The sequence below is a fragment of the Epinephelus fuscoguttatus genome, linkage group LG15, assembly GCF_011397635.1.
Source record: "Epinephelus fuscoguttatus linkage group LG15, E.fuscoguttatus.final_Chr_v1".
Taxonomy (NCBI): Eukaryota; Metazoa; Chordata; class Actinopteri; order Perciformes; family Serranidae; genus Epinephelus; species Epinephelus fuscoguttatus.
Genome location: NC_064766.1, coordinates 17,491,681 through 17,518,541, shown reverse-complemented (window position 1 = coordinate 17,518,541; position 26,861 = coordinate 17,491,681). Strand labels below are relative to the sequence as shown.

Below are 26,861 nucleotides of genomic sequence, written 5' to 3'. Positions count from 1 at the left end.
TCGATCCCCTCTTTGGCTCTGGCTTCCTTTTGTCCCAGCATTTCATATCTGACATATCCACACACCCTAAAAAAGCACTTGATGCTGGAGCAGCGATGGACGTGAGGCTTGGCGTTTGTTCGCTCAGACATGGGGAATAAACAGACCATCTTTACAGCACAGCAGCTAGATGCCTATCAGGTTGGTGTAAATCCTGTTTTGTCTTTCTGTGGGAGACGAGCAGCCTCATTCACTTTAAACGGTGCTTCTCTTATCAATACGAGCTACCGGCATCTGTACACAAGGTTAATACACTTGTCAGACTTTATGTCACATGCTCCAACTTTGCTGTTCAGATTGGACATTTTACAGTCAGTACTTCAGAGGCAATTCATGGTTCAAAGTCAGTGACAGTGGTTGGAGTTACTTTTATTGAAGTGGTGAAGTGTTATCTGAATTCTGCTGTTTGTTTGCATACAAAAACACTGGTGGAAGTTAGTTACCTTACTGTAGTACTGTACTTAAGTATTATTTTGAGGCATTTCTGCTTAATTTAATTGAATCTATTTCCATTTGATGCTACTTTATACCTCCACTCCACTATATTTCAGTCACTACATTTATTTTACAGTTAGAAGTACTTTTCAGATTTAGATTATGCTTATCATAGCATATATGATGCATTGTTATAGATGAAACTACCCATAAAGTATATAAAGTTGTTAACTAAAAGAGGCTGTGGCATGCTCATTTTTTAAGCAAAGGTAGTGTTATAATGGGAAACTAGACAACCAAAGGCATCCAGTGGTACTTACCATGTTGGCATAGCTTATCAGGAATGGGCCTAAATAATAATGCTCCAAATTTATGCAAAATTTTGGCGATGAAACAACTGGCATGGCCATTTTCAAAGGGGTCCTGACTGAAAGTGGGTTCTTTACGTACCCACAAGTCTCTCCTAAACTCAAGAAGGCTTGTTCCCATTAAATATTTTGGTCCTTACAATCAATGCACTCCTTTAAATGAAAAATGTGCATTTGTGTTTTTGAGGAAAGGGACAACCAGTCTAATTGAAGAAGTCTATGCACAAAGGATAATTACAATTATTAACTGTAAAATAAGAAACCAAAGTATATCAGTATGGTATTCCTTAACTCTCATATTGACAGTGTTAAGCCTACGTACTTAAACAGTACAAAAGAATCCCTAAAATTATGTTATGGCTTTTGGTGTTGGTGTGCAACCCCAAGATTTTCAGTGGCCCCTTCTGGCCACACCTATGAAAAGCTTTTTGGGGTGTCCCTGCAACACTTACAGACTTTTACTCAAGTAAAAATGTAGATATATGATTGTTCCTAGTATTCAAGTATTTTAGAGTGTGGTGCTGCCATTCTTGAGTAAATATCTGAGTACTTCTTCCATTACTGCATAAAACAAGTCATTTAACACCAGACTGTATAAGAACTGCATCCTACTGCTCTTAACATTAACTTCACTTTTGCCATGATCTGATTGTTTTTGCAGGACTGCACATATTTTACAAGAAAAGAAATCCTCAGGTGAGCAAATCATTTCACTGATATCAAAATGGACACACATTACATTCATGAATTTTGTTGTGTTCTGCACAATACTACACTGTAACTCTAAACTACAGTATCAGCAGTCCTGTCCTACTGTGGGGCAGCCTACCGTTAAGAGCACATGGTATTTAAAATCATGCCTTCAGGACTTTTACTGTGCTGAAACTTTTTCCACCACAACAGAGAGAAATAGAGTGGAGATGAAGAGTAGTTTTCACTTTTTCACTTTTACTTTTTTCTTCACAGCCAGATGCGCCTCTACAGTACACCACTGCGTAATATGGAAGATATCTTGTAATTTAATATTGAAAGTAAATTTTTAAACCTTCCCCAGACTGTTCGACCGCTACCGGGATTTGGCTCCGCAGCTCGTTCCCCTTGACTACACCAGCCACCCAGATGTGAAGCTACCATATGAGCTGATTGGCAGCATGCCAGAGCTGAAGGTAGACCCACTGGCCCACGCACACCCTGCAGACCCGCTCTCTCCCTGTGTTCCCAATCCATAATTAATGGCCAACTAATCGACAGAATTCTTTGTAACGTTATATGTTACCCGACTCCTTTAAACTTGAAGGATGCTGGTGAGTCCCTCAGGACACACTTGTTGGAAATGGGTCAATTATATGCCTCTTTACACAATGACAGCAAGGTAAACAGATGTGTTAACACGCCGGTCACTGACATGTCCTGAGAAAGGGAGAGCTAGACTTTACTTTCCCCTCATAGTCATTCATTACTCCAAATTTTAGAGCTTATATGAATTTAAAAAACAAAAGAACAAGAAATAAAAGCACACAGTCATGGAGCACGTGAACGCCATTACATCCAACAAGCACCACTTCATAGTTCTGTATGATTTACAGCACTGAATAGTTTAACTGGACAGTTATAGATGCACTGGTGTCCCCTCTGTCCAGGACAACCCCTTTCGGCAGAGGATTGCTGAGGTTTTCTCTGAAGACGGAGAGGGAAACATGACACTGGATGACTTCTTGGACATGTTTTCAGTCCTGAGTGAGATGGCGCCACGTGACCTCAAGGCCTACTACGCTTTCAAAATATATGGTAAAATATTAGAGATGGTACAGTTAAACAAGGAGTTTTTTATTGTGCTTTGTTGAGAGGCTTTATTTGTTTATCTTTTGGGGCACCACAGCACTCCTGGTTCCCTCATCTCAAAAGTCAATGTGTTTTTTAAAATGGGATTTTAGTTAGATGCCTGAAATAAGATCTGTGGTTCATACAAGCTTTTTTTCAGACACTTTCACATGTTGTTCTAGGACATAAAATATATCAGTAAATACCCCAATCTTGAATTTCAAAGCTTTTATGTGTCTTTAAAAAGAAGGTTGCTAATAACTGGCAATATGAGACTACAGAATGTAATCACACTGAACACGCTTTACAGCCTCGTTGTGGTGGCAACGTTCAAGTCATGTGACCGTTGTGTGGTTTGTTTATTCCCTTTGTCAAACAATGAGACTGAGCATTTGAGGAAGGCAACAAAATTCCTGGTTTGAACCCGGGGTGTGGGAGCCCTTCTGGGTGGAGTTTGCATGTTCTCCCCATGTCAGCGTGGGTTTTCTCCAGATTCTCCAGCTTCCTCCCACAGTCCAAGGTTAAAATTTGTGACTCTAAATTGTCCGTAGGTGTGAATGTGAGTGTGAATGGTTGTCTGTCTCTATGTGTCAGCCCTGTGATAGTCTGGTGACCTGTTCAGGGTGTACCCTGCCTCTCGCCCAATGTCAGCTGGGAAAGGCTCCAGCCTCCTGCGACCCCCAACAGGATAAGCGGCTACGGAAAATGAACGAACGATTGTTACCATAGGTGCTGATTCCAGGGGAGATGCAGGGGACATGTCCCCCTAAATATTTAAAGTGTGCATCCCCCCCCCCCCCAATAAATACATGAAAATAGAGGACTTTCATTATGACACGTGTAAAGAAGCATCCCAATACCAGAGTCAAACCACCTTTCTGCAACTAAATCATTCATTTCTTGTATCAATTTTAATTATGGAGTAAGTTAAATGACCGCTGATGAAACATGGAAACCTTTGAATATAAAATGGTACAAGCATACGAAAAGGGGGCATGTTGAAGGGCTTTGGAGCTGTAAGCATGACGGATGGCGCATGGAATGTTATAAATGATTAACCAGCTCATTATAGAGGCAAGGAGCTGGTCAAAGCCCAGTTTGTGCTCAGCACCAGTGTCCCCCCTAAATAACAAGTGCTGATGGATGAAGACGTTTCATATACATCGCCTGGTCATGGGTCAAGGAAACTGTTCATTCATTATTCAGAACAATGGAGGGGAAAAACCATTAAAGGTGACACACTGTAAAAGCACAGCTGTGTTATGATGAGTACACACCTGAAATAACCCTTCTAATGAAGGACTGGGTGTGTTGAGTGAATATGTAAAGAAAACCAGCACAAACTCACATTTGAGAAGCAGGAGGCTGTGAATAAGATGTATTTTTACTTGAAAAAATGACTTAAATGATTAACTGATTATCAAAATATGTTTGCTCCTTCCTAAGATGTTTCCTTCTTTTCCATTTTCTACAAGATTTCAACAACGATGACTTTATCTGCAAGTCAGACCTGGAGAAGACACTGAACAAGCTGACCCGTAATGAGCTGACGGAAGACGAGGTGAGGATGGTGTGTGAAAAGGTGATAGATGAGGCCGACCTGGACAACGACGGGCGTCTGTCACTGGAGGACTTCCAGCACATGATTGTTCGAGCTCCAGACTTCCTCAGGTAGGACAATGGTAACCATTAACTGGAAGCTTTAATGAAGCAGAAACCCACCTACATACAAGACAAAAGAACACATTTATTTTATATTTTGTAGTCACTGATTGTTAATCTAATGTGCACTGAGAGCCTGGTCTCACTCTGAAGTCGTTGAAATCCGGTGCTTGGGCAGTGACTTGTGGCGACAGAAACCAACAAAAAAGACGTCCTTAAATGTTGGCATGATACGTCCCCGTTATAGTTTAATGGCGGCGTCAGGGGGAAACGTGGTGGGACAAGGACGAAAGTTAAGGCTACTAAAGTCTGAGTGGGATGGGCCGGCTGGTGGATGGGTCCAGTAAACACCGACTTTCGTCCGAGAGACGGTGTTTGTGTCCTGTAAGATTCAAGCCTTGTTCTTTTTTCCTAAAACCAAGCATGTGTTTGTTGTTGAAGGAAAAAAAAGTAAATTTGCGGTACAGACTGAGTGCATTTATTTTGAAAGAGACTGTATATAAAAGTTAAATTTCCTGTGAAAAAGGAAGTGTATCTTGAAAGAAGACAATGCATGTAACAGGCAGAACTTGACACGGCGTCCCAGAATGTCAACAACCAACGCACCCAGGGTACCTTGCCTGTCATATGTGGGCGTGGAAAGTCCATGACCAAATGTCATGTGATGAGGTCAGAGTGAGAATGTGTTGGCACTTATTTGTCTTATCCTTGAATTTGTTTTTAAAGGTTCTGTATGCGACATTCAGAGCATTTATACAGAAGCAAACCACTATTTGCTATGTAAAGATATAATGGAGTAATGGTGTCCTGACCAGAGAATGAAGTCACGCTTCGTCTGTGCATGTGGTGTTGTAATCTAGTCTGATTGCACACCCATGCCTGTATCCCACTAACTAGCTAATTGCTGCCACTTTGCACTGCGCTAATACCGCTGATATTGGGACAGCAGTCAGCACCGTTAGCTTTGTCAGCGCTGTTGCCATTGTTAAGCACTGTTTATGGAGTTAGCACCGTCAGTTGCTAGCCACCAGCTCAGTCACCTCCATGTTGAATACCGTGTGCAGACAACTTGTGTGCTCTGAATTTCGCATAGAGCCCCTTTGATTGAATTCTGATGAGGAAATCAAACTATTCTAATTTCTGTTCACAGCACCTTCCACATCAGGATATAAAGAAATGAAGCGACCATGTGAGTTTCTTAATTTGCACCCAAGGATGGACTTACAACACTGCAGTGTCTGGAAAGTGGGGGAGTCCTGGTATCTCAACCAAAAACCAACTCTCATCTTCTGAATACCTAGAGTTTTGCTTTTTGTGTTTTACTTTGTAAAAACTGTTATCAGAAACATTCTGATCTTCATCAGAGATAATCAGACTTTCACATTTAGCATCCAGAGTAAATACTATGAGAAATCACGGATTGGCGTCTTTAATAGGAGCATAATGAAAATCAGATGTTTATATAAATATACTGTGTCCGCGTCCAATTTTTCTTTTCTCACGGCACCAGCAGAAATAACAGCGGTCATGGTGTGACTGAAGGCCTATCATCACATGCCGGTATCAACCAATCCATCAAGACAAGGCTCATTAGTTATGACCATCAACAGTAGATTTGCGTTTTGTATCGAAAGGAGTTCAGTTACACCAGACTATAAAAGAAACACATGCCAGAATATTCCAGTGTGTGATAGCGAGCCAATGAAAAGGAGAGCCATTTGTCATGAAAGCAGTCAGGCTCCTTTGTGGGAGCATGGGGGTCAACTGACAGTTCAGTTTCCTCTGACAGCCAGCCAATAAAAACACTGAATAGACATAAACTGAGTTTTATAATCTTATTTTATTAAATCAAAAGTACACATATCTACAAATTGTAGATACATTTTCATATGGGTTTAGAAAGTACAGTACAATTTAAGTAGATCTCTTTTTTTCAATGTGATATTTACAATGTTTTTTTCCACCTTGTTTTTTTTTTCTAAATGTATTATTCTCCCTGTGTACTTCACAATCAATGGAATGAAAATATGGCTGTAAAAAGGGATGTACAGTATGTTATTAAAGGATATGATTTAAAAACATAATCAAAGAGGGAGTATCATTTCAGCTGAAAATGACGCAGTTTGAGTCCCACAACAGTCTGCTCCCTATGTTTCTGTTTATGACTTAAAGCTACAGTATCACTCGAATGAGACAACAGCACTATCTCCTCGTTTCAACATCCACACTCTTCCTGCTTCGTCTTGCGACATGCTCAATTCCACCCGCACTGTTGTAGAACTGCCATTTCTACAGACAGAGTCCTGTTTTTGGCTCAGTGAATGACACAAAACAAAAAGCCCATACATTCAACTGTACAGGTCTACAATATGTCTGAAAATTACATCACACAAATATGCACAGGTCCAAGATTCACAATGCATAGCTCACCTTTGACAGAACTGAGTATTAGCGGTTAAGACAAATGGCCATGGTAGTCATGAGGTCCCAAATTATTTGATATTAAAAAAAAAAAAAAAGAAAGACAAAAAAAAAAAGGTGCAGGCAAGCAAAAGCAGATCCTCCCTCGATATTGTGCATATAGGAGTTTGATTTTCAGACTAGTAACAAATGTAAGAGGGAAAACATGAGGAACAGAGGAAACAGATTGAGACTCAACATCAATGTTAAATAGTGGGTACATGTTTGGATTCGCACAAGTCTAGTTCACTGCGGCTCGCGCGCTGAATAAAATACTGATTAAAATTGGAGTTCAGATGGTCACCTATATTGCAAACTGTGCCTCTGGTGCCACCTAGCTGTCAAACTAAAGGGCCACAGTCAAACAACACAAACACACAACAGAGTGTACAATAATACTAAGGGGACCATCTTTGCAACTTCGTTCAAGCCAGCGTTCATCTAATAAGCCAAGAAAACATCACTTTTAAACTACGTTTTGGCAGGGCAGTAGCATAGAAACAGAGACTTGCTTATTATTTTTTCCTTTTTATAAATATATATAGCTGTTGAAGTATGTTAGGGCAATGTTTTTCAGTGATCTAATACCAGGACAGTGGATCACGCTAGCAGTGAAATAGCAAAGGAGATCAAGTCATTTGTAAATAAGTGTAGTATAAATTTTTTTTTTAGGAATTATGCCCATTATATTACCGAGACTTGAAATGCTTTAAACTAAGTAATTTTTGTATTGCAAAACTATCACTTGGCACAGACTACACACAAAACACGAATTACTGGTAAAGTGCAAGGAGAGCTGCATGGATAGCAGGAGAAGGGGCTTACAGTGCGAAACTTCAAGTGATTTTAAACGCTGGTCAGATCACCGGAGACGTCATTTAGCTTGACTGTGAACCAGAGCTGCGACAAAACCTTCAAGTCAAATTAAAGGCGACACTTTAAAGTAACCGCTAGAGCTGAAACGGTCAGTCAAACTGAGATAGGACTTTTTTTGGATGTCAATTTTGAAGCATTTGCTAGTTCTAGCTTCTCAAATGTAAAGATTAGCTGCTTTTCTTTTTGTTTTATGGAACAGTAAACCAAATGTTGCACAAAACTAGACATTTGAATAGGTCACCTTGGGCTTTAGAAACTTTTAACAGACTATTTTCTGATGTTTTATAGACCAAACAATTAATACACAAATCAAGAAAATAAGTGTCAGAATAAGCAATTATAAAAATAATTGTTATATGCAGCTCTATTCTAATTACACTGTAATCAACTGTGGAGGATTATTTATATTATACAGTGTGCACATCTTTATATTTTCCTAAAAAGTGCACCTACACATTGGTAGCAATTCACTTTCACAGCACAGTTTACAATACTGTCCTGCTGGCTACGACACCAAGCAAACCTAAGCAGACACACATCACCTCACCACTGTTCTGCTGATGTGACAGAACTTTATCTACAGAGGCAGAAATCTAGATTGTGTTTTTAGGTTTTGTGTTGCCAAATTGCTTTGCAGGACCTGAAAGCTATTGCAGGAATGTTAAAAAGAGCTGGAGGCAGTGTGTGATGATCAGGGCATGATGAAACACACATTTTAAGTCAAATCAAATGATTGTCATGGACTACAAAAGGTTTCTATTTGGAGCAGAGCTCAAACAGAAAACTTTTCAAACCAGTTCCTCTCTGATCCTTGAGTGCCGTATGCGTGATATGATTCTCAACTGCTGGAATGAAATTGAAAGCATGTGCAACTCTGTTTCACTGGAGTTCAAGCCTATCAGTCTCTGGGTGACAATTATCACTTACAAAGGGAAAAGAGCACTAATAAAAATAGATCTAAATATCACATTTGTATTTGCAATCCCAAAACCTTGACATTAATTGAATGATTTCTCATCCTCGGTTGTGCTACTGGCTGTGTGAAATGTGAGCGCGTAGTACAAAGAGACTAACATCAGAAGTAAGAGCCTGTCTTTTGTGTGATAAGGGACATCTGGACAATGCTCCTGGCTGAGTCCTCGACCAGTCAAGCACTCAGACCCATGAAGACAACAGATTTCCTTAAAATGGAAGAGATGCACCACTGGAAGCTTTCAGAAGAAGAAGAAGAGAAGAAGGGAAGTCCTCTGCTTACTGGGAATATAATGGTTTGTGAGGACTGGGAGGACAGGCCATGGATGGGTAGAAAGAAGGAAGGGGAAGGAAGTGCTAAGAGCAAGCACAGTCAATTTATGTCCAGCCAGCTGGCAGCCAGTATCGAAGGCCTCAGTCCTCAGAGTAGGCTACAGCGGAAGAAGCTGGTCTTTTTCTGAGGCTCTGAGATCTTGACTCCATGACTGCTCCCTTGCGGCGTGTTGCCCTCCTGCAAAATGACAAATAAACAGGTCACCGCTGTCATGTACAACTGCTGGCTCAGTGGCTACTCTTGTACAGTTTTGCAACTTTCTTTATGCTGATAAGATGTTTTACAAAAAATCTTTATTGAAAGAACTTGGCTCAGACAGTGGCCGATGGCTGCCCGGCCTCCACCAGCTACTCAGTGACTTACATCACTCACCAAAGCTAAAGAGGGATGGGTTGTGTGAAATGATCAGTGGGTACACCTCCAGAGAAAGCAGGTCACATCTGCTGTGTTAGTGTGTGACAGTGTATTGCTCTTCATACAAGAATTTTGTGGCTAGACCACAACAGCAGGTCCAGCGCTATCGTGCTAAAGCTAATCTCCATTAGTCTGTGACTGAGTGAATGCTGCCACTTCCTGTTTTAAATTAAAAGTTCTCTAGCGTTTTCACCAAGTCTTGTTTTTAATGTTTTATGAATCATGGAGAAAGTATTTTGAGTATATTTCTTGTTACAAATACATTTTTGAAATACAAGTAACAGCTACAATGCTCAAGTCGAGGTAATGTCACTGTGTACCTGAGAACCTCATGTTAAAATGAACGGCTTAAAATACAAAACTCACCCCCACTTCGATTTTTTTGATGGTTAGTTTGATGTTCAATTCAAGATATATTTAGTTACTCATTATTTTGACTTAGAGGTTTAGTTCAACATTTATCCAGTTTCTAATAAAATCAAAAATTGTTCATTTCTGACGCAGTCAAATTTTTTCTGCGGGGTGTAGAGGTGATCAATTTGTACCTGTTTCGAACTACTATTCAATTTGCCTTTGAAAATCCACTAACGGTCGACCTCCAATATCAGTGTCTCACATTTTGAAAAACGAAGTTGTATTATCAAAGAATTCTTACCAACTTCGTGTCCATTTTTGATTTGATGTCTCTGGCGAGCGTCAAAAATGCCTGTCAACCAGAGCAAATAACCATGTTGTCAAATTGATGACACATCATCTGTTCAGCAGTTTATAACTCAGAGAGGAATGGCTACTTACATTTTCCACGTTGATGTTGGCCTTTGCACTGGTCTCCATGAACTTTATTCCATACTCTAGTGCGAGCTAAAAGACAACGGGAGAAAGTTAAGCACGCTGACATGTTTTTTCAAATTTATCAATATAAAAGTACACCAATGTTACTATTTATTATCAAGCATAACCTATTAACAATGTATTATTCTAACTGCATCTCACCTTCTCCCCCCTGTCTTTGGACACCTGCCGCTTGTCATTGATATCACACTTGTTGCCAAGGACCATCTTCTCAACATCAGAGGATGCATGCTGTATCAAGAGAAGAGATATTTAATAAGCACAACAATATACACAGTGCCATTTAGATATTTAAAGAAGTAGCAAGCACGTAAATTGTCTACTTGAGTCAGTAAATACCTCCTCTATGTTCCTTATCCAGTTCTTGATATTATCAAACGACTTCTCGTTGGTGATGTCGTAGACAAGCATGATGCCCTGTAACAAACAGTAACTCAAACATGTTAAGATAGTAAGAGCTCACGAGCTGTAGTTTCCTGGGGAAGTGGATTTATGCCTGACTACACGTGAAGACACCCACCATTGCTCCTCTGTAGTAGGCTGTTGTGATTGTTCGGAAGCGCTCCTGACCAGCCGTATCCCTGAAAAACGAAAGAGATATCAAACATCTTTATGATGAATATTTGGATGAATCATGTGGGAAAGTTTCAATCACCATCTCACCACGGTCAAGTATGCCAGTGATGGAATAACTTATTACCTATATTATTTTACTTACACATTTTCAAATGCTCGTTTTCAGTAAAGGTTAAGAATAGATGTGGTATAAATAATCCAACCTGCAAGTTGCTCTTTGAGGAGATTGGTTTATCTTAAATTGACTTTTTCCAACACACTTGTATAGCAGGGAGGTATAAAGCTTTGGTATATTTGAGGTTAATTTACAGGTTGGAATTATATTGATGAATTTTGTAAGCTATAAATCCTGTTATGTTGCTGCTTAAGATATTACAGGTAGAGTGAAATAAATTCTGCTGAAATCACCAAAATGAACGTGTACAAAAGCTTTTACAACAATGCAACAATTTCTAAGGGCAAGAATTCAGACTTTAAAAGTGTTAATAACCTGTAAGGACCCTACATCTGTAAGGAGCCTTGAGTAAAATGTATACCATCCATACTTTATTAGCCAATTATTGACAGGATACTGCCAGCGTGTTACACGTCCTGCATTTTGAGTAATTTAATCATGATAAACTTACCATATCTGTAACTTTATCTTCTTGCCGTCAAGCTCTATTGTCCTAATCTTGAAATCAATGCCTGGAGGGATAAAGGAGGATCATGTCAATCATAACGTTAGCTTGCTAGCTTACCTGTCAAACACTGATCGACACAGCTCTGATACGAAAAAATTATACTTGTAGACTCGGAATAAACGGCGACTCGGCTTCTTGTCATCCCACAGAGCAGTAACATATGCTTTAAAGAACAACAACCCTTCTAACATGCTTATGTTAACTAGCTACGGCGTGCTATATAGGGTTTTCCGGTGTCTTACCAGAATGTAGACGGCACCCAATGGCTAACACTAGAGCTACTTAGCTAACCGCAACCGTTAGCTGGCAGGGGAACCACCCGGCATCATAAAACACACCACCAACATTTCTACTCTTACATCAGCCTCAAGCAGAACACAAGGGCAACAACGTTTCCTCTTTTCATCTCTTCTAACCGAGTTAACTATGTGGATGACACTTGAAAAATAACTGACTGTGTATTCATGACAAAAAGAAACTACTTCCAGCCCTATACGTAGCATAGCTAGCATTCCAGCAAGTAGACGGAACCTCCGGGACAGCCCATTGCCGTATTGTAAACAGACATAAATAGACAGTTTACATCAACAAACTCGTACCTATGGTTGAGATAAACGTTGAGTTGAAGGCGTCTTCTGAAAACCTGAAGAGGACACAGGTCTTCCCGACACCGGAGTCGCCGATTAACAGTAATTTAAACAAATAGTCGTATGTCTTCGCCATACTTGATATTATTGCGGAAATCCCGCCCGGCGAAGCAGCGATGTGAATGTACGGAAATAACGCCCCCTGCTGGCGCGGAATCCACCTGCAGTTTATATGTAACGGACCAGTGGGCGTTTACTTACTTTACTAACTGTCCTCTGCAGAGTTGGAAGTAACAAAGTACATTTACTCAGGTTTTCATATGCTATTTTACACTTGTATTCTACAGAGGTGTCTTTTACTCCATTACATGCCATGCATCTGTACTAATAAAATAAATAAGCTAAACTAAACTAAACTAAATTAAAGGCTAACTATGGCAAGACTGAAGCTGAGAAAATGGCTTCAAAGATTTTAGACTGTCCAGCCAAATGTGTTATGGGTAGAAAAGTAGGGCTGCTCCTATTGTTTAAATAGGAATTCATAAAGTAATTTTTCATATCTAAAAAAAAAACACGATGAATGATTTGACCTCTGACCCCCAAACACACTAAAACTGTAGTTAGGGACTGTACTTTACTTGTCAGAGCAGGGTGCGACTGGGGTGTGTCTCCATTTCTTTACATCATGACCTTCCCGAGATACAAATATTTTTCTTTGAGCCTCCCTTGGTTACATGGGGAAAAATGTATGACCCTCTCATTATAAATAACCATATTTCACAGTTTCTGGTGAATTTAAATGGTGTGATTCTTCAAATTATTAAAAAAAAATCATTCCTTGAAAATAGGCTTGCAGGATTGAGTTCTGAGGGTGTTTAAAATACATACAAAGCACAACCATTTAAAGAAGAATGTCCATTCCCTAAGCCAAATCAAGAACTTCCTCCCCAATGCTCAAAAAATTATTTGAAGTGCCCCCCCCCCACTACAATTATTGTAGTTACTACCTTGGCTTTTGGTTTGATTTTGTAGTGACTACATTAAAGAGCAGAAATTCTACTTTTGATATTTTGTATATTTTTTCCTGAAAATACTTTACCTTTACTGCAGTAACACTTTGAATGCAGGACTTAAAGGTCTAGTATGTAGGACTGAGTAGCATCTAGCCGTGAGGTTCTTGAACTAAAAGTGTGCCAAGAGTGTAGGAGAATTACGGTGGGTGACAACAGGAATGCTAAAATGTGAATGGCTCTAATCACAGCAGGTGTTTGATTTGTCTGTTCAAGGCTACTGTAGAAATAACATGGTAGACTCTGTGCGAAAGGACCAGCTCCCTATGTAGATATAAATGGCTCATTCTTAAGTATCAAAAACACAATGATTCTCATTTTCAGGTGATTATAAACTCATGCAAACATATTTATGAACATTATATAACATTTCTGCCAATAGAAGCCCCACATCTTACACACTGGACCTTTAACATTGTGGTATTGCATTTCAGAATGAGCTATGCTGTCAATAGCTCAACACAAGGTCAATGTAATAAGTTGTTTTTTGAGTTTTCAACCACATCACATGGGATTCCTCTGTGGGTGGGTTTTGGTCAGTTTGTTTATATGGTTACTATGATTTAGTGCTTACCACTCCTTGATACACAAACAGGCCACATAAAGTCTGAGCTGAAGGCCTGCTTTCAACTTTCTGGGGACAATATAATCTTTAACATTAAACTTATCTGGTGTATGCTACTTTTTTATTGTTGATTGAATTATTACTCATACGTATCTTAACTGAAAAAGCGACATTACAGTTGTGGGACCAAAGATCCAGCAGCTAAGCCGAGCCTTCATTTCCAGTTTTGTGTCTGATGAATTTCACTGTTAGCAGAGCGGCACATGTAAATTGAAGGCTGAGATTCTTCTGCTGTTACACTTCATAACTGTGTTGAAATTGCCTGAGGGACACACAGACACACTCACGACACAAACTCATCAAACATCATCATCACTGGCGTCATCATCAGTTTTATTTGTGCTCAGAGTTTGGTCGGCGACACAATGTGCAGCACCCGAACTGATTACCATATGGACCCAAAACCATTTTTAAAAAAGGAAAAGAAACATAAGAACCATAAATATATAAAAGGGTTACATGTGTTGCAAGAGTGAAATTAAAAAGGAGAATGGATGGCATGTAGAAAATATCTTTTACAAAACAAATGTTTTTTTTTTTTTTTTAATTTGTTTGGTGTTCTTCTCGGCATTTTACAAGCTACTGAGCTCCTGCAGTGTTTGGTCCAGGACTTGGTGCATTCCTATGTTTTCCTCTTTCGCATTCGATAGGTTCTCTGCAATAAAAAGTAACAGCAGATATAAAATACAATGGCTTTATCAGAGAATGGATGAGTTAATCACAGAAGTGCAATTGGTATGCTAATAAAATATAACCATTAAACAAAGAAACTATTCGGTACTACAGCTGCACAGACGTGAAAAGCATGCGTAACTCCAATGACAGACAACAGATGAAAAGAGAAAAATATCTTTATTGAGCTTTAGTTTAAGACAAAAGGAGCGAGGGGCAGGGAGAGCAAAGGGAGAGTGGAAGAGACAAAGTGCTTCAGATCAGGCAAGGGGAGACAAAGGGGAAAGTGACGACATCATGAGCTTAATCAAAGTTTACAAGGTGTTCATATCATTGAGGGCATGATCCAGCTCCTCGCTGATAGCCTTGAATTTCAGTTTCTGAGTGTACAGTTCATCTGCAGGTCAAAGGGCAGAGAGATACGCAGCAGGTGGAGGACAAGGCAGAAGTGAGCAGACGATGATGAGAAATCAGGAGGAAAAAGAGAGAAATCAGATCAAAGATAAGGAAAATCAAAGTTCTGAACAAAGGTTGAGTTAAGAAGCTGTAGGAACGAAGAGAAGAATTAAAATGAAGCGTACCTTCTAAGTCATCTATGGTCTTTTCCAGCTTAGCCACTGTCCTCTCTGCGAATTCTGCACGGGTTTCCGCCTTTAAAAAGACAAAAATAACATTAATCACCCCGACACAGCTTCCAAAAGAGAATACAACTGGAGCAGACATGAACTTACCTCCTTGAGTCTGTCATTCAGAACCTTAATCTCCTCCTCATACTTGTCTTCTTTCTCAGAGTACTATAAAGACAGAAAAGAAAACCATTTTACTGCAAAACAATACATTTAATGTGAAAATTCCACCTTTAATGCTCATTATTTATATTTTAAACATTAATAATTCACCGTACATGATGCTTGTCTTTCTTTTAGCGGGTTAGATAAAAGTTTTACAGTTTTAGGCTCATTCTCAGGAGGTGAATTGAATGGGTAACACTTCCTTTACTTTATAAAATGTAATAAAATGTTAAGATGCTCTGCAGCTCCAGGGGTCGTAACGGGCAAATCCTTTAACTGTGAATGTGTGAAGTTGTTTTAAGGTCAAACAGCAGGCTGATAGAGATGAAATACACAATCAAACTGCTCCTGCAGGAGATTAACCACACCATACCTTGTCAGACTGAGCCTCTAGTGACTTGAGGTTGTTGGTGACGTTCTTCAGCTCTTCCTCCAGGTCAGCACACTTACTGTATGAATACAGAAAATACATGTAAATTTTCTCCATATTTTAAATATTTTCCCATAAACTCCTATGTAACCTTTTCAATTTATGCTTACAGTTCTGCAATCTCTGCCCTCTCCTCTGCTCTCTCCAGCTCCCCCTCAAGGATGACCAGTTTACGGGCAACCTGACATTAGAAAGACACGAAATCACCATTGAGCAAAAACAGAAATGAGATGTGAGAACCAAAATCAGCTGTAATTTGACCTCCTCCGTGCCCGTACCTCCTCGTATTTGCGGTCGGCCTCCTCAGCGATGTGCTTGGCCTCTTTGAGTTGCATCTCCTGGATCTCCATCTTCTCCTCATCTTTCATGGCTCTGTTCTCAATCACCTTCATGCCTCTGATGATCAGAAAGACAGATAGGCAGTGTTTAATTATCCAGGTGATACTGCAAAGTGTGAGGTTGCTGTTAAAATCAAACTTATCTTCCTCTATTCTGTACTTATTGTTTATTTTTTATTATTTATCTTTATATAGCTTAAAAATAATTTCTATTTATACTTTAGCTTCTTTATTTCCTTTGCTCTAATCTTATCTCTTTCATATCTTTATCTGGTCTGTTTCTTGTGCAGCCAACACCTCATTTCCCTCCTGGGGATCTTATTTTATTCATCTCATATTTACAGAACTAGCACCTCTGCCCCCGTCCACTTCCTGTAACTAAAATGTGACCATAGTATGACCCTGAAGCCATAAGATTTTCCCATCTTGTATGCTGGCGTCAACAATATGTGGCCGATGCGTCATGATTCTCACCTTTCACTCTCATCTGCAGCCTTCTCGGCCTCCTCTAGTTTCTGCAGGGCTGTGGCCAGTCTCTCCTGAGCGCGGTCCAACTCCTCCTCCACCAGCTGGATCCTGCGGTTCAAAGATGCCACATCGCCCTCTGCCTACAGCAACACAGGGAGGGATAGAGGTTACAGGTCAGATGTCAGCCAGGAAGCAAGCTGCAGCCAGTGGAGGAAGGATACTGTTGGGGATGGCACGTTGGAATCTAGCCTTATAGGTTAGATAGGTTTAGCATGGAAGGTCTCATTAATACTGCAGGTGTAATCAGCATATTCTGTTATTACAGCGATAGTTATTTACTGGTATTTGTGCCTATTTATTCTTTGGAACCCATCGCAATTTTCTCTGGGGCATATATTCCAGTTTTTTTTCTGTTGTGCAGTACAGTAAGATTTCCTCCATGTAATCAATTTCCCTCCCAACAGCCCTGATGAGCTCTGGACTCTGCCTGACAAGATACTTTGAAAACTGCTGATGCAGAACAAGAGTGGCAGACTTAACCCTAGCATATCTGAAGTGGCACAGCTGGCCGGACTTTTGTAATGTAAACTCATGTATGTTTGGAGGACAACAGCGTGCTTCTTTTGGGCCTGTTTCCTGTGGGACTGATATCACAGATAGCCATGTCTGCTCTCTTCTTCCTGTGTAGAGGCCAAAGAGGAGGAGGAGGAGGAGGGAGGAGGATAGGCACTCCTAATTCCAGATATGTGTCAAAAGTTACTCATACAAGAAACTGTATGTTTGAGAAACAAATCATAAACCATTTTCCAGTTGTTTCTGGCATACATTGGGAACCAAATCCCCATTTTTATAACGTTATAAACCTGCCACGCCTTAATTGCTACTCAACCACGCTGAGGGTTAATGTAAAACTGGAGGCTTACGTTGCATTTGTAGGTGTTTGAGACGATCTAGGGCGGGTTTGGGTTAGATAACACAGCCGAACAAAAGTATAGGAAGGAATGTCGCAATCATGATGTCCCAGTTTCCCGCAAACCTCTAAAACAACCACAATGACACAATACAACATAAAAATCAACAATTTTCCTATAGGGTTTGGCAGGAAAAGTGTGGAATTCCTTTAAGGGCGTTATTAGAGTATCATTATCGCTACCTGGGGTCCATCACTGACAGTTTAATTCTTTACAAAAGATGCTTAACATGAACGTGGTAGTAAAGATTGAGTTTAAAAATGCGACTAAATTAGATAAATTATTAATTATCTCACTTTTTCGCGCAGTTCCCGTTCACAGTCCACGTCCTTTTGTAGTGCCAGTGCACGGTCTTCTGCCTCATCAGCCTGTAGCTGGAGGGCTTGGATTTTCTTCTTCACGGCCTCCATTACTTCGTTTACTTTGTTTCCTCAAAAAAATTAAAAAAGGAAACCCAAAAATGTAGCCGTCTAGATCGACTGGCTGTGTCCTTAAGAAGTTATTGATTTGCGTCAAAGTTGCAGGCACCGAGTAAAACTTTTTTTTCTCGGGCAGGAAGTCAGGGACGTGCGGGGTTGGGATGGGGGGAAAAGGGGCTGGGAGTTTTCAGGAAATTTATGGCGAGATCGTCCAATCCCGTGAAGAATCCAGTCTCAGATGACATCACCGGATTTAGGAGGGGAAGGCGCTGCTCTTTTCCTCCACAAAAGAGGTGTGTAAAGTCAGTGCGCGAGTCTTTCTATTGTGGACTTATATGGCAAATGTAAGGTGTTGCCTGGGCCGCATTTTTGTGCTCTGATTGAAAGGAGGAGGGCACAGAGATCAAGGGAGGAGGAGTGGAGTTGCCTCATCTGATTCATCAGGCTGATTCACATATATGAATCATATCCAGTGTGAGCAGAACAGGATATGGTTGTGAGAGGGAGAAAAGTGAAGTAAAAGTTTAAGGGCAAGTTGTAAAGTGTGTAAAAAAATAAAAGTACTAAAGATCTGATCCTAGAAGGGGGAGGAGGGAGGGTCAAGGGTGGGGTGGGGCGATAATAATCCTCTTCAACAGGGGTTGTTGACCTGCAGAGGCCTGGAATGTAAATTGATTTGGTTGCAGACGTGACCTGCAGCCATCGGGTGGCGACACATTCCTTCAGCGCCCCCTTCTGCCTCCTCCTCCTCCTCTTCCTCCTTCTCCTTCTCCTCACTTGTTCAGGCATAAACCCAATTATTTTCTCTGTCTGTCCTTGTATCACTCCTCTGTGTATCAGCAACCCTCATAAACCGTGGGAAGCACATTAGAAGAAGAAGTTGTGGTGGACAGAGCAACAAAAAGCAGATGTGTGGGCATCTGATGGGTCATCTGAGACTTAAATCATTTGTAATCTGACCTTTAACCTTTGAGGCCTTATCTCAGCTGCTTTCACTGGTAGTTTAGCCTCGATGTAGTACTGTGGAGGCTATTTTCATTTCATGCTACATATTCAGGTTCACTTTAGTGTAGGCCTAATCGAAACAATCAATTATTTTAAGAATCAGTCAGCAACTATTTTGACAATCGATTCAACATTTTAATTATTTCTCAACTAAAATGCAAAACATTCACTGGCCCTTTACTTTCATCTAGTAGTAAACTTAATATATTTGGGTTTTGGACTGTTGGTTATACCATTGTAGCCTTGTACTAACATATCCCCCTAGATATTAGAACATGTGCATGTGTCCCCCCTAATAAAAACATGAACGTAGCAGAGGACTTTTATTTATAAGAACTGAAAGACATTTCCACCATCAACCAAATCAGAAAAGGCAAAAACTGGTGCATAAAAAGTCACCAAAATGCAGGAAATCAAGTGTTTGACACCCAAAAGTGTCAAACTCATTTTAGTTCATGGGCCACATACAGCCCAATTTGATCTCAGATGGGCTGGACCACTAAAACCATTGCATAGTAAGTAACATCAGCTCCAATATTTTCCCTTTTTTGGTGTAAAGAATTCCATTCTGTAGACGGTCATCCTTTCATTAAACAGATGAACAGCCTGTTGAAAAATAAGTGCAATTTCAACAATATGTCTCAGTTTTCCCACATTCAATCTGTCTACTTTTCACTGCCATTTTACATTTGCATTTATCCACACATTTCCTGTTACAGATTATTTTGACATGAAGCTGCTGATTGACTATTTTGCACAATGTCCAATATCTTTAAACATGGCCACAGTAAGTATGCACTGTTATATCAGAAAACTGTGTTCTGGTCAGGGTGGAAAAGCCTCTGAAGCAGAATTTTACATGAAGTTGGTACTGTTTAACTTGCTTCTGAGACCTGGCACCTCTTAGTCTAGTCATCTAGTGGGCTGGATTGGACTGGCACCCCTGGCCTATGCTTTTGGGTTTAGACTAGAGACTCCAAGCTGGACTTCAGGAAATTGTGATTGTAAGAAAATGTAAAATATATTGTACATTATTTGCTGACATTTTGTAGACCAATCAATTACGTGCAAAAGTCATCAGGTTAATTGACAATAGAAATGAAAGTTAGTTGCGGCCTTAGTAATTATATGCGTACAACATAAGTCTTGTTACTCCGAGATAATGCATCTTCTTAAAAGATTCAACAAAAAATAGATGAAAAGAAAAGAATCATCAGATGTCACTGGTAAAACAACATTAGAAGAGAATGTCTACAGTCATATTAATTATATTGGTCATGACTCCTTTAATGTTTTTCCAGAACATTTTTCTCTAGATCAAAGATAACACTTGATGAGATTAAGTTTTTTTCAGGTAACCGTGAAATAAAGCTCATAAATGAAATAGATGCTCTTTAAAGGTTAATGGTCATTCACCATTGTCAGTGATAAGGTATGTACTGTAAGGGCCAGACAGAGCTGAGTGTGATATCTCCGCCCCCAAAAAAGGCCAGAGCATTGATTTCATTAGACACTGCAGTTCGGGGTTCTCTGTTTGCTTAAGCTGCATTCCTGGGATTCCTGGTCGGCTACAGGCCGGCCAAGTTTTGTCTGTGCTTGAGAAATGGCTCCGTTACAGACCTCACAAAGACACCAATAGCTTAGTGATTCTCAACACTATGTGAAGCAGAAAATACAAGTTGGTCATTTCAGGACTCATTTCTGGGTTGTTAGTTGCCTTCTACATTGTGGTTGATGAGTAGGTGCTGAGTAGCACACTGAAAGTGGGAATGTATTGTAAATATTCTGACATACTGAAAAGTAACCGTGTTTAACACACTAAAGGGGATTTTCACTCTGTGGCTATGCTTCCAATAAACAACCAAACCCTTCCCTGTGCAGGTGAGTCCAGATATGACCTTTTATGGGAGTGTAAGTAGAGGCAACACTCAGTCACTGCATAAGGCCCTTAATTCAATGTTTTTTAAACTAATGTTCATAGCAAAGAACCTCTGTTTCCGAAGCCTGAATGTGTCTTTGCCACTGGTATTCTCAGTCACAGAGTGATATGTAGGTCAGTCCAGTCTGAACGAGCGGTAATCAATAGGTTATAAGACTGAAACTCAGACGTTGTGGTGTTCCACTGTTATGTGGATAATGTGTTTCAGATGGCGTCGCTGTGGTTAACTCACATCTGTGGCCTTCTTCTCCGACAGTTCCAGTTTCTCCTGAGCATCCTTCAGGGCCTCCGAGTACTTGTCAAGCTCGTCCTCTGTTCCCTTTAGTTTCTTCTGCAGAGCGAGCAGCTCATCCTCCAGCTGGAAGGAGACAAATGTGACAGAGAGTCAGGAAGGGTACAGCCAAGCTAAACTTAGTAAGTATGAATGAAACACTGAATGGAAAAATCAAGCACTGTTTTGATAGAGTGATGGGGGAGGGAGTGCGGATGTGTTAAAACTAAGATTAAAATCACTCAAAGGGATAGTTCACCCCAAAATCAAAACTACACATTTTCCTCTTACATGTAGTGTTACTTTTTTGGTAGAACTTGCTGAATGTTGGCAGTATCGGCCATAGAGATGTCTGCCTTCACTTGAGTATAACGGAATGAGATGACACTCAGCCTGTGGTGCTCAAAGTGCCAAAAAATTTGAAAATCTTAACAACGATGCCTCTCATGCCTCTCCCAGTTACTCAAGATAATTCACAGACCTTGTGAGCAGTTTAATGTAGAAACTATTTTCTTTTTACAGAACTACACCCGGTAATTGTATAACTGTGCAGAAGGAAGTGTGCATCTACTCATGCATAAGAGGCTGGGGCGATGCGAACATTAACAGCGTCCTCCTTGGCTGAGCTGTAGCGTTAGCTAGCTCTGTGGTGGTAGGTGAGCTAACAGTAGATCTGCACTTCTTTCTGTACAGTGATTTGGTTGGTGTAGTTCAGTAGAAAGAAAATAGTTCCTATATGAAACTGCTAACAATAAGGTGTGTGGATTATCTTGATTACCTGGGTCTTGGTTTCTGGAAAGAGACATTGCTGTTAAGGTTTTTTCTGTGTGTGCTTTGAGCACCACAAGTGTGTCATTGTTCCATTATATTCGAGAGAAGGCAGATATCTCTACAGCAAACTTCTCCAGCACCTTACAACAAAACAATCTAGACTGATAAACAGCACCAAAGATTTTGGGATGAACTGCCCCTTTAAGTAGTCTTGGTCAATACCCAGAAGCTCTCATACATATAGGGATATGACAAGTACAAATCTAAGTTAGATGTCTCGAAACAATAGGTGTATAGTCAAGCCAGTGGCCCTGTGAGGCCATACTTTACTAGAGCAGTGCTTTGAGCAAAATGCTAATATCAGCATGATAACATACTCACAAGGATGATGTTAACATGCTGATGCTAACCCTAACCCTAGCAGGTATAATGTTTACCATGTTCTCCATCTTAGTTTAATGTTTTAACATGCTAACATTTACTAATTAGCACAAAACACAGCTGAGGCTGGTGGGAATGTCCGTTTTATGGGTATATAGTTACAAAACAAAATACTGTACAAACTGAAATTTTGGCTTGATGAATGCACAAGATGGATCAGAGGATCACCATACAATACATTTTTGGAGGACATGAATGTGTGCACTAAATGTCATGGCAATACATCCAATAATTGTTTAGACATTCCACTGAAAAGCACAAAGTGTGTCTATAATCTTCAGAACTTGCTGTCATTTTGTTTAGTCAGGGCTGTTTTCTCTGTAGAAAGTAGTTTCAGTGTAAACTCTGCGATCAGCTCTGTGAATTATTAACGGGCCATTGCTTTTGAAAAGACCCATTGCTGCTGAATTTTTAAAATTCTTTTGTAATTTGGTAAGCCAATCCCTTAATTGCTGCTGGAGACTGTTGCCTGCGATGTATGTTAAGATTGAGTATTAGTTTTGTGTATTTTCAGTGCCCTCCGTCAGCCTGACTCCACTCTGATGTTCGCCACATCATGCCAAGAATAGCAAAGAAAGCATATCTCAGCACTGCTTGAATCAGTGCCATCCAAACAAACTAAAGAGCTCTGCGTAATCTTCTAGGATTTCATGCTGACTGTTGATGTGGAAGAGACGGGGGTCCATATGCTCAGTGCCAGTGACAACTGTCACTCCTTGTGCTCTCTGAGGGTATGATTAGGGCATTAGAAACCAGAGAGAAGATTCTTTCCACTTGCTTTAATGTAGATCCTAGCTTTGTCCGAGCCTCTCCAACTCTCTCTCTCTCTAGCATTCCTCTCGCACTGCCATGATGACGACACCACGTCCCACTGTGCAATAATTGTCTCTATTTAGAAGCCTTAACTATCATATTGCATCTCTAGATTCTACTTTGCTTGTGTCAAGTGGTAGAAGAACACTATCATTAAGTTAGCCCTCAAAATAAATGTCAAACTGTCTGACGCTTTCACCCTGCAGCACCAAATATGGATGTGCCGATATGTGGAATCTGTGAGGTTTTCTTTGATAGGTTGAGGACTTAAAGGGACAGTCCACTCCAAAACCAAAAATACATATATTTCCTCTCCCCTTGTCGTGCTGTTTATTAATCTAGATTGTTTTAGCGTGAGTTACAGAGTGTTGGAGATATTGGCCGTAGAGATGTCTGCCTTCTCTTAGATATAATGGAAGTAGATGACACTCAGCTTTGGTGTCTGCTCTGTCTCACCTGGTGTTTGCTGTCCCTTTAACTTCAGATAAGGACGCTGGGTAATGCAGTACTCTCATGCTTAAGTATCAGTGCAACCACTGTCACAGATGAGTAGTTTAAAAACCTGCAGCACCACTTCTGGTAACCTCATGTAATCCCCCTGGTTCACTGTGGATAATTTGTCCAGCAGTTGTCACAATTACCCATTTTCCACCAAATTAGCTACGGTTCTTGAACATTTCCATTCCATTCGTTGTTATCACAATGCACAAAAGCAGTAAATATCGTGGATTACATTGATTGACCCTTTGCTAAGTCCCGCCCCTCAAACGCAGCCTAGCCAATTATAGTGTAACACTGACCAGCTCCGACAAGGGTCCAACAACAACATGGCTGTGCTCCATAGACTCTCATGCTATCATTTCAGATTTCCTTCATTTTCAGGGTGGTTTTGTGGATTTTGAGCCAAACATTGTGCAGGGGCACGTGTACTAATAATACTTGTTACCCAGAGAGGTTGAAAGGAGATACATGTTTTTTTTCCCCAATCCAAAGCCCAAAATCGAAGCCTGAAAATTGTAGGGCTGACTAGCCAGCTCAAACAGCTGAGTGTCATTGTAGTGTATGCAAATTAACGTTTTTTTTTTAGCTTCCCCAGGAGCTCCAAGCACGGGCAATGGGGGGGAAAGGCAAGCATCCTTCATTTTCACACACTGTGATGACACACAGCTGGTTGAATATCAGCAAAGTTTTCCTGTAGTTCCATTGTCTTCTGTCATCAGGTTGTCAGGTGATGTGGTGGTTTACTTTTACACTGTCATCTGTACATTAGGCTTTAACCACTACCTATCTTTGTCTTTTGAACCTGTTTTTAGTGCTGAGTGAGTTTGACATCCTAAATATAACCTCCAAAAACATTTTGTAGACCCTTCGGTCTGCTTCTCACTGAAATCTCATTTTTGTTTTTCCAAAAATATGATAATGTTTCTTCAGGGAGTGCAGTTAGTGACAGTGTGGGCTTCATGCTAGCTCCAATAGCTTGAGGACCATCACATAGGGGCGGAGCTTAGGGTCAATTACCTGTGACCATTTGTTCTCTTATTAGAGATATTTGTTTTTACCCCAAAAAACAAGCATGAATCCATCTATCCTTTTTCCAACCTGTAGAATATGACACACCCACTGATGTTGTCATGATTCGCACTTCAGGTCAAGGAAAACCTGCTACTTTTTGGTTCCAGCTTACCAACTTTTCAGGTTCTGAACTAGTTTAATTTTGGCTGAAATAATCTAAACAGTTCAAAATTAGGGACAGGAACAAGAACAAAATCAGTTCCATGTTGGTAGAAGAGGGGTATCTGCCATTTTGTTTGTGCGTTCCTGTGGGTACCCTCCACTTTCTCTTGCCTACCAAAAGACAAGGCCCTGGGGCTCAGTATCAGCTGCTCTCTGTAATTTAACATTTGGTGCTCTGGGAAATACTTGACATTGTATGTTGAGCTCCTCCTAGGACTGCACAAGTGGTTTGGTATTCATTTATTTCATGTTAAACCTGGTTATCTTTGTAATGAAAACACAAATATATTACTGTTTTATGTGAATAGCAAATTAATCACACAGATTATTCTGCCTTAATTAAAATTGGCCTAAAAGAGGCTAAAAGAGACTAAAAGAATTAAATCATTTTAACATCCATAAAAATATTTCCAACTTTATTCTGAAGTGAGAAACTAGATGTCACAGTAACCTTGATATTTTTTTCTCACTTTAGACGGGGCTGTGCAATATAGTTCAAATCAATATGACAGCATTAGTGCGAATACCTTTTGACGGAATATGTACACAAAATCACATGTTAAGCAGTATGTCACACAACTTCAGTAAGTAATTTTGTTACTTTTAATTTTTTTAAATAGTTCCTGTGTTTATCTAGTCATACATATATATTTATATAAATGTAAGAATCACTATATAATAATACAAAATTATTGCCCAGCTAACTCTAAATTAAGTAAAATTAGTGTTATAAAAGAGCGCCCACTGCTCTGTCAGGTCATCATATCTATCAGCCTCGTCTCACCTGCTTGCATTTATCCTCCGCTGCCTTCTGGTCAGACTCAGCCTGTTCTGCCCTGTCGATGGCATTCTCCTTGTCCAACTTCAGCATCTGCATCTTCTTCTTGATGGCCTCCATGGTGACAGTTGGGTCTCAGGCTTCAAAGGAGAAAAAAGTTTTTATTTCTTTAGGTGAAAAGTTGTTGCAGATGTTCAGAGGAAGACGCCTCACAGGAGCCCTCGCAAGGTGACGACCAGTTGCAGAGAGGAGGAGAGAGACAGAGGGAGCTCAGAGAGGAGAGCAGAGGAGGATGCAAACTGAGAGTCGGTGGAGCTCTATGTGATTTAAACTTGACTGGAGGTTTGGAGACAGCCCCAGTCTCTAGTGACAGCCCTTTCCCACCGTTTGCCCGATCCGCCACTCCCCACATTGGCTACTCTAGACCAGTGCCCCCCTCCCTAATCTCAACTTCACCTCTTGAAGAAACAACATAGTGTAGATCTCCTGTCTCCTTATATGGATCATGGCCCTTTCGTTTGGAACTTCTGGAGAGAAGTAGCAGAGAAGCGGAAGGAGACAGACTAGAAGTCAGACATCAAAAGGACATTGTTCACATTAGTTACATGAGTTACTGAAGGTTCATTTTTTCCCCTTCAGGCTGCATATCTATATGCCTGTGTTCTTACTTAGGAATGTTCAAATTGATGTTAATACCAGAGTTGGTTAGAAAGGACATAGTTTTCATTCTACCGCTGAATGAAAAAGGGCTGTTGGAAAATGATCCAGCCAAAGAAAATTTGGAGAAATAGCTGTCTGCATGTGATCTACACCAGGCAGCTGGAGCGTTACAGTCGAGCTACGCAGACATAAACCATAAGTCTACTGCAATTAAAATCCTCTTAATTACTATTGGTTTGACAGAGCTTTTTTTTTTTAGATCAGTTTTCTGTCATTTGTAAGGCACACAGTATGAAATGCATTGTTGACTGGTTATAACTTTTGTTTCCGAGATGTTTTCCATGAATTTTTAATTTATGCACCTATGAGATGTTTGGAAAGTGGTTCATGCTTGGTGTTCACTTCATGCTCTCTGTTTGCAGATGAAAGTTTGTATCAGAAATCACGTGATTTAAAAAAAAAAGATTAGACATGATATTTTGTCATTTCCGATTAATCTTGGTGCTAAGTATGGTAACTGTGAAACTGTCACAGTGAGATCGAGGTGCATATGTCTGTGTGTGTGCTGGTGACATCAGCACTAACG

General features: G+C 40.2%; 3 protein-coding genes across 7 annotated transcripts; 1 reads left to right on the top strand and 2 right to left on the bottom strand.

The window, feature by feature from the left end:
* Positions 1-129: 129 nt before the first annotated feature.
* cib3 (calcium and integrin binding family member 3) lies at positions 130-5,507 on the top strand. Of its 2 annotated transcripts, XM_049598958.1 has the most exons (6): positions 130-180; positions 1,504-1,538; positions 1,897-2,008; positions 2,483-2,630; positions 4,139-4,334; positions 5,476-5,507. In XM_049598958.1, exons 1-6 carry the CDS (start codon positions 130-132, stop codon positions 5,495-5,497), a joined length of 564 nt encoding a protein of 187 aa, XP_049454915.1. In that variant the 3' UTR covers positions 5,498-5,507. The 2 variants fall into 2 exon arrangements, with proteins under 2 accessions (XP_049454915.1, XP_049454916.1); XM_049598959.1 differs by lacking the exons at positions 1,504-1,538; positions 1,897-2,008.
* Positions 5,508-6,146: 639 nt separating this feature from the next.
* Positions 6,147-12,387, bottom strand: LOC125902523 (ras-related protein Rab-8A). The gene is made up of 8 exons (XM_049598956.1): positions 12,092-12,387; positions 11,436-11,496; positions 10,754-10,814; positions 10,573-10,650; positions 10,375-10,464; positions 10,177-10,242; positions 10,037-10,087; positions 6,147-9,144 (listed from the first exon to the last, which is right to left on the bottom strand). The coding sequence occupies exons 1-8, from the start codon at positions 12,213-12,215 to the stop codon at positions 9,055-9,057; spliced, it is 621 nt and encodes a 206-aa protein (XP_049454913.1). The 5' UTR covers positions 12,216-12,387; the 3' UTR covers positions 6,147-9,054.
* A 1,699-nt stretch (positions 12,388-14,086) lies between these two features.
* Positions 14,087-25,949, bottom strand: LOC125902522 (tropomyosin alpha-1 chain-like). Of its 4 annotated transcripts, none has more exons than XM_049598952.1 (9): positions 25,622-25,946; positions 21,040-21,165; positions 16,480-16,613; positions 15,946-16,063; positions 15,778-15,848; positions 15,611-15,686; positions 15,178-15,240; positions 15,028-15,097; positions 14,087-14,429 (listed from the first exon to the last, which is right to left on the bottom strand). In XM_049598952.1, the coding sequence occupies exons 1-9, from the start codon at positions 25,733-25,735 to the stop codon at positions 14,347-14,349; spliced, it is 855 nt and encodes a 284-aa protein (XP_049454909.1). In that variant the 5' UTR covers positions 25,736-25,946; the 3' UTR covers positions 14,087-14,346. The 4 variants fall into 4 exon arrangements, with proteins under 4 accessions (XP_049454909.1, XP_049454911.1, XP_049454910.1 ...); XM_049598953.1 differs by lacking the exon at positions 14,087-14,429 and adding an exon at positions 14,608-14,843 and having other exon boundaries at positions 25,622-25,949; XM_049598954.1 differs by lacking the exons at positions 21,040-21,165; positions 25,622-25,946 and adding an exon at positions 17,741-18,054.
* Between the last annotated feature and the right edge of the window lie 912 nt (positions 25,950-26,861).